The sequence below is a fragment of the Halyomorpha halys genome, unplaced genomic scaffold, assembly GCF_000696795.3.
Source record: "Halyomorpha halys isolate HHAL.00 unplaced genomic scaffold, Hhal_1.1 Scaffold1477.1, whole genome shotgun sequence".
Classification (NCBI taxonomy): Eukaryota; Metazoa; Arthropoda; class Insecta; order Hemiptera; family Pentatomidae; genus Halyomorpha; species Halyomorpha halys.
The window spans coordinates 137,746-145,535 of NW_027110254.1; the positions used below are offsets into that span (position 1 = coordinate 137,746).

General features: G+C 33.1%; 1 protein-coding gene across 1 annotated transcript in view; it reads left to right on the forward strand.

Annotated features, from left to right (window-relative positions):
- Window positions 1–4,041: 4,041 nt before the first annotated feature.
- LOC136795063 (uncharacterized) overlaps window positions 4,042–7,790 on the forward strand; it is a gene marked incomplete at its 5' end in the record, with an annotated part of 5,536 nt that continues 1,787 nt past the window's right edge. Inside the window, 1 exon segment of the mRNA XM_067048373.1 lies at window positions 4,042–4,249. Coding sequence (XP_066904474.1) covers window positions 4,042–4,249 — 208 coding nt within the window.

The following is a 7,790-nucleotide window of genomic DNA, read 5'->3' on the forward strand; positions in this document are numbered from 1 at the left end:
TATGAAATGTTGCTTTTTAAAAAGCTATATCTCGAAAACTATTTAACGTAAATAACTCTATTAGGGCTCATATTTTAGCAAATTTACTCTTCTTTAAATGACGTTCTCTTAGGTTTTCTTTTGTTCCTACTTTTTAAGATATAGAGCTCTGAATGAAAAATTAGTTTTTTTTATCGTTTTGAAAAAGCCGCAATTTTTTTATTCCCCCTATCTATACTTGGCAGACTCATTAATTTTGACTATTAATTATACATAGTTTTCATTAAAGTAATCAAAAATTGAGGTGAGATAGCTGCCGTTTTTCTCCTCTTGGGCTATTATACTAATAGATTCGATATGAGAACATGGTCGGGTATGTGAATTTCAGACCTTAATCAGGGTTGAAAAACAAAACGAGATAAAAAAAACTCCTAATTCAGAGAAAATATAATATTAATGAACAAACTTGGAAATATTCATAACAATAAATTAAGAAGATAAAATACATTATTGTAAAGGCAAGTATTGTACAAAACAAAATAAGGCTTCATATTACCACCATCTCTTCTACAAAATGACTGAAGGAGGTGCATACAAGCAAAAGGAAATTCGATTATATTTCCCTTCAATATATACCGCTTTTAAGTGGCGCTCAATGACATGATGTACAAATGTAATTTACACTGTCACAGGATATTTCATCTCACGAGGAGTGTCTTATCTCATACAAGAGCCACTTCTCATAAGATTGCTTTATTCGTAAAACTAAATTGCACTAAAGCTTGTAAAGTAATGCTTCATGTTCTATTTATATTTTTGTGGTAATTCCATCAATTGACATTTCTTGTTATTGTTTGTTAAGTGCCGATATTTTTTAAACATTATTTCAAACTACGTAATATGTTGCTTAAAATTGTGACTGGCTAGTTTCACAACAATGCTATAACATGGGATAATCTCTCCTACGTGTCTAATGTACTGGCCCACTGACGTAAATATAATCCCAGACGTTATGATATTGATAACTTGTCTGACCTTTCTCCTGATCATTCCCCTTTACTACAGAATTCAACGCTTGGAGTGAAAAAAATTGCAAGGATATCACAGAAATATGGTTATCAATGAAATAAAATTCACAGGCACCATAAAATGTAGGTAAAGTAGTGCAGTTCTTCACATAAGGCATAAGGCCCATTTCTACTACGGCAGTTACAATCATGAAAGTTCATCTTGTATACCAGTGGTTCCCAAAGGAGAAGAACCTCTGTTGTATATCATGACATTTGTTAGTGTGTAGTTCTGTCGTACTATCAGTTTTTTCATTACTAATTGTACTAGTTACAGCACTGCCAGCTTATTGCTACAAGTAGACGCCTTGAAAGTGATCTGTCACACCTTAATACCTCACAACCCCAACCTTATACACAACTTTCAAACTATACGTATCCTGTTTCTTTGTTTGAGGTGACTGTTGTTTGTTATACTTAAGCTTCTATTTTGATCATCCATTGAGTAAGTCCAACTGTCAGTGTTTGAGCAATTCATAATATCACACATTTATGATAGTACGACAGGAGACTACCGTGCAACTGTCACAGTACAACATAATGACCTTTACATTTATCTTGTCACGGAGACTACATTGGATCTTTTCAAAGATTTTCACGACATACTGTGGGTATTTAAGCAGCCTTTGCTATGTTTGTTAATCGTGCTAAGTGTGATAATGTCGAGAAACATCTGAAATTACCATGTCCTATGACAAACTCGACTTTTTGCATGCTTTTTGGTCTGCTAAAACTTGTGCTAATTTCGTTGAATAAATTTAATTAGTGATTGATTTAACACTCATGGCTTACATTGATCAACACTAATTGAGTAAATAAAGCCATCAGAAGGTTTTAATCTGAAGTTTTAATTACTTTTGCTTATCGTTTCACAGCAACATCCGAGAAATAAATGTTTTACTTCAAAAGTGAAATGGAATCAACCAAGCAAAAGAGCTCACAAAGCTTATTTAAAGAACTGAGATAATCTTACTTTAGCAAATAACATAATAGCACATTTAGCAGGTCAGTAAAGACGATTCGTTCTCTAGAAATTCGTTCCTTCCTGTTTAGCACAATGACACATTTAGCATTTAGCACAAGCTGCCTAAATACCACTACTAACATTCAATTCCACTGCTACAATTTATCTTACTATATTTATTTTTTGTGTATTTTTATCTTATTTTTTTTTTAGCATGTTTGATTACTTCTGTGACAGAAGGAAAATAAGTAAATTTAACAGTTTAATGAAACGAGAGGTATATAAATAGTAACTAGAAATTTATATACCTCACTATGATATTCATTTTATATATAAAATATTATAATTATTTTCTGTAACATACATATGTATATATATTTGTTTGAAAATGAAATAAAATCTTCTCTCAAACTGTTGTTGCGTAGTTGGAATAAGAAGCCACCACTTGAACAAGTACTGTGTAAATAATGCATCTTCATATTATTTGAGAATTATTCATATTACTACGCAGATCATGGCTCTGACTCAATAATATTATCTTATTTCATTTTATTTCAATATTAATTTGGAGGAAAACAAGAGACCAAGTGCTTTTAGATTCTTGATATACCCATATTTAAAATAATAATGACATAAAATATGGTTTCTGACATGTATTATGAATTGAAGTGATTTCATAATTTATTGGGAATTTAAATTTTTGAAAGAATAATGCCGGTGTTTATAGATCCCTGATTTAAGGTTAGGTATTATAATTAACGAAATTTAAACATAGTGAAAGTTTTAATTTTTTTTTTTTTAGCAACTGTGTTACAAGGGAGTACCTCGATTATTTTTTTAAATCGTCTTGATATTGTAGCAGCTAACGTCTCTAGTAGGTTTAGTAATTTGGAAATGATCATTTACGTCATTAAGGGAAAAACTACGTTTAATTTTTTTATACGAAATAGATTTGAATAATAAACATATTTACTGTTTGGCTCTTTAGTTTGCTACAACATGGTTCTTAATAGTAAACAAAACGCAGTAAAGCCTTCTATATCTAAATATAAAATCATTAGTTAATTTTTATTGTGAACACCGTACTTCTAAATTAGTCGATTTGATTGATTAAAAGTAATAAAGGAATGAAAAAATATATTTTAGAAAATATTCATTAGATTTTCTGTGTGCTAAATTTTTTGGGTAAACTTCGAGACGATTCAAACAATGGAATTAATATCAACTGTAATTCACTAGTCAATATTGCATTTTAGTCATATGAATCGTTGAGAGTTCTTTTCTAAAAGTACGTGTTAAGAAGCTGTTGTACGATTAATGTGAATAAACTCGTGATTTTACGATAAATTAACCAAAATTATCAGTGGCCATTTTTCCTTTACGATTAAAAAGTGATTATTGAGCAGTGAAACGAGACTAGATAAATGTGCCTTAATACTAGGACGATAATAATAGAACGGCCGTTGGAACAGAAGGGACCGCTCGCGGAGGCATTGGCTATGGTGGGGGGAAGTGGTGGGGGGTCGGCTATTTAAACCAGCCGATTCGAGAAATCCGCCTCAGTCTCATTCAGTGCATGGTTATAGTATGGTAGTTCTGAGAAGGAGCCACAAGTCGCATACTTTGTTCACTCTGTACGCCCACAACTGGATATTCGTTGTGTTTTGACGTGTTGCGCGTGTCATCCACTCGCGTTGTGTCATTGTGGTTCGTCTGAGTGAACAAAAAAACTATCTGTGATATATATACCAAAGGCATTCTTCATCTCATTTAATTTTTTTTCTCTAGTGTGTGCGCGAATTGGTTTACTTAAACTTATATATATCTGTGCTTTTTTATCACTTCAAAAAAAGAATTACTCAAAATGTCTAAATCAGTAAGTTTTGGTGGTGTGATAGCTTACCCCAATAGCAACAACAATTTGAAAGAGGAGAAGAGTTTGAAAAACCGCTTCAACTGCGGTGTACTCCGTTCAAGCTTGAAGATGGTTTCTTTAAACGGATCATTGATATCCGTACGTTTGGTTTCCAGTAAGCTGAGAAAGAGGGAGGACTCAGCGGTGACCAACAACAATACTGCAACGGCCAACAACAACAACAATAACACCAATGCAAACAATGCAGTTTTGGAACAACAGGTCCGAACTCCGCCCCCAACCTCTCAGTCCGTGGACCCACCCCCGTTCCTCTGGAGGTATTCCAACGGATCTTCCCAGATCGGCCTCTGCGCCAACGATCAAGTGAGTATTCGTTACTTTTCATTTTAACTACTTTAAGTTATTTTACCTTTAATTTGAATCAAGCTTTTACCATATTCATTTGATTTAATTGTTTATGATTTATGATTTGAACTGAACGATTGGTTTATGATTCAGTTGAAGGTTACAGTTCCATTTATCATGAAATGGTTAATCTTGTAGCTTTTATTCCTTATTTAAGATTAGCTAAGGTAACATGTTATTGCCAAGTGATAATTGAAACTGGCTCAAATTAGTAAAGATAAAAATAATAATAGGATACTCTAAAATAAATGTTGCCTTCAGCATTGAGCTTTAAATAACTCATTTAAAATTTTATTTAGCTGTTAAACGTACGGAATAGGTTTCTCTCTTTTATTTACAAGATGTTTCTAAGAAGTCTTTTTGAAAAAAGAACAATAAATTATTAACTGCAGTTACTGGATGCTGTTACTTCCATCGCATGTATACCGTTACATCTCTGTATATAACTGTCGCTGCAAACGGGTCGTCATACTACTTGTCTTCTAGCTCATCCATTCTATTCAAACTATATTTTTTATCAAATCACTATCAGTTAATTAAATTGAATATATTGGATTCGTAAATATGATGTTTGTATTTAGTACTAGTTCACAATACCAACTCCAGATTCAAAACTCACTTATACAGAATGCAACAGGCTAGTATAGGCCTAACTTTCACTGAAAATTGGGAGATTTGTATATTTATTTTAACTTAGTAGTAGGCTACAGCTGTTATCTAATTAAAGCAGAAGTGACAGTAATGTAGGTTTTGAATTTCCCGCTATTGGAGTTCGTCTTGTGAACTAGTATTAGGTTTAATATAAAAGGTTAATTCAAGAAAAAGAATCGCTGACAGCTGGCCACTTATTCTCTCTTTAATTTGATAATTGTCATGATGGAAACCTTTTTGTTATTTTTTATTCTCATGTTCCCGACTGAATACATGGCGTTATCAGTTCCAGCTGGGCTTGGGAGATAACGTATTTTGCCCCAGGCGGAGTCGTTTGGACCGTTACTAACATAATTGTAACCGTAACGAAACCTCTATTGCAGTGTTGCCACGTGCTATCATGAGAGGCCTTGGCTCTCAAAGCCTTTAATTCCCACTCTATATTAAAGTATATAATTCCAACTCATTTCTTACATTCCTATTAACATTGAAGCATATTTTATTAATTTCACATTTTTTCCTCCATTTGTCTGATTTTAATTAAAATAAACTGTAATCGTAATTGATGAGACAATTTGATTATCAGAATCAATTTTCCTATGATTCACGTTATCATTAAATCGAATTTCTTGTTTATTTTTTATGCTTTCAATTTCAGGTCCCCAATATTTCTTAATTATAGCACTGGCATCTTTTTGTCATTAAAGAGGGAAAAAAAGTTTTGGAAGTAGTTATTTTACGATGGGGAGGGGGATAAAGAGAACAGGTCGACGGTTTGTGGCGTCAGTTTTTGTTTAATTTTTTTTTATTCAATTTTGAGGTCGACTGTCCCTAAACGACGTTTTCTACCCAGACGTTAGGGGAGCTACTACCCGTTCTCACCAACTTCTCTCCGTACGTTCTCCCCTCAGATTTCTACCAAGCTGTTTCTCACTTCTTTTATGTATACAATTCGTAATGCTCTGTTTCTTGTGCAATATTTTATTTTCTCTCGACGTATCCGTTTTCTTTAGTCAGCCCAAAAAATAAAGGATTGTTAACAGGGATAATAATAGACGTCTTCATAAAATATAAACAGTCAGTATCGATCCATTTCGATTTCAGCTGTACCTTCCACTCATTCATTGTAATCAGAATCAATTAGTTAAATAAATATACAATGTCGTCAAATAGATAGTAAAGTAAAACGGATATTATATATTAAATTTAAACACTTTTCTATTGGAATAAGTTGTCATTCTAAATACTTGTCAAATATTTATTTAAAAAGATATATATGAGGGAATCAAATCGATTCTCTGTTAAATTTGTATCTAAAAATATAAATTAGATATCTGTGCATCCCTGATATTATCAGTCTGGCAACCCAAACAGGCGGGGGTTTCCATACATTCAGAGGGTTTATAAATTTATAACCGTGATTTTCCTAAAGCCGTATTTTTCTAAGACCTCACACGATTAGCACCTTGAGGTTTAAGTTTGTTCTCAAAGGGAGTTTGGCTTATAGCATTATTTATATATTTGTGTTAGAATTGTTCTGTTAATAATGGCCATTTATTATTGGTTTCTCAGGTTATTGAATTGCACAAACGGCTGTTGCCTTGTTCATTGTGTTCCGTGACGGGTCGAGTTGGCAACGCTGTTTCAGGGTTTCAGCAGATGTCTGACCTCCGGTTGCCATGTTAGCTAGCATGGCGTTCGATTTTAAGTTCTCTCTCTACAAAACCTCTTCGGCTTTCTTAGATATTTGGTATTCGGTTGTTGTTACGCTTTCTGTTACATACAGAAAGAGCAACAATAAATAGTCTTCTAAATTTTTAAAACAACGCTAAACATTTTTCAATATGACTGCTATATTTTGTAGAATAGTCATATAACATAAAAAACCATATTGGTTAAGTAGACCTTTCCCGTAAGAGCCTTTTTAATTAGAAGGGTTAAGTTAATATTTGCTGAAGGTTGTTGCTTGTTAACTGATTAAATATTCCAACTCTGTTGAGTTAATAAGTTTACTTACTATCTACCCGTGCAAGGTCATTAATGTCCTTCATGAAAAGGTCATGGTTCCTTTTCTCATTCATTTTATTTTTTTTAATACAATTTTCATGGTGTTTCTTTTCTGTTATCCTTTTTGTATATTATTTCTTCTCCCAAATACCCCTAAGAATAATATCAAAAATATTTTCGTTTGGTAGTCCCATCCTCAATTCCAAAACTTCGACTAAAACACTAGAGGCTTGTGCATTCTTACTCTTGTTAACTTTTTTTTTTTTTAATAAACGCCCTTCTGGAGTATTTTTTTGTTTATGAAGAATCAGACATGATGATACAACACAAATATTCTAAGGAGGAAAGAGGTGAAAACTCAAGAGATCTAGCTCGAGATAGTTGAACATTGACTCGATATGGCAACGTTGTATCGTTTGGTCGTCGGACATATGATATGATTGGATGACTATTTAACAATTAAGTTCAATATGGCGGCTTTGACACTTGGTGTTGGCTGTTGGTGTTTGGAGTAAATTGGACTTAATGGAACGAGGCAACTCGCCCCGCGTCCTTAGGAGCTGGCAACGCTGCACTATACCCAGGCCAGCTTTCACGTTTCCCTGCCTCCATGCCATGTCTTGCTCTCCTAGTTCCATATAATTCCTACCATGTTTGGTCAATCCATCTTTTAAAAAATATATGAAGAGCATTCTATCAAGTTTTATCGTATTTATCACTTTTTCACCTCAATTGTGTTAATTACAAACTCAAATTCACTTTTTCCTATTTTGGTTTATAAATAATTAATTTTATGGGTTAATATGTAAAACATTACATTATAAAATGAGCCAGTTTTTAA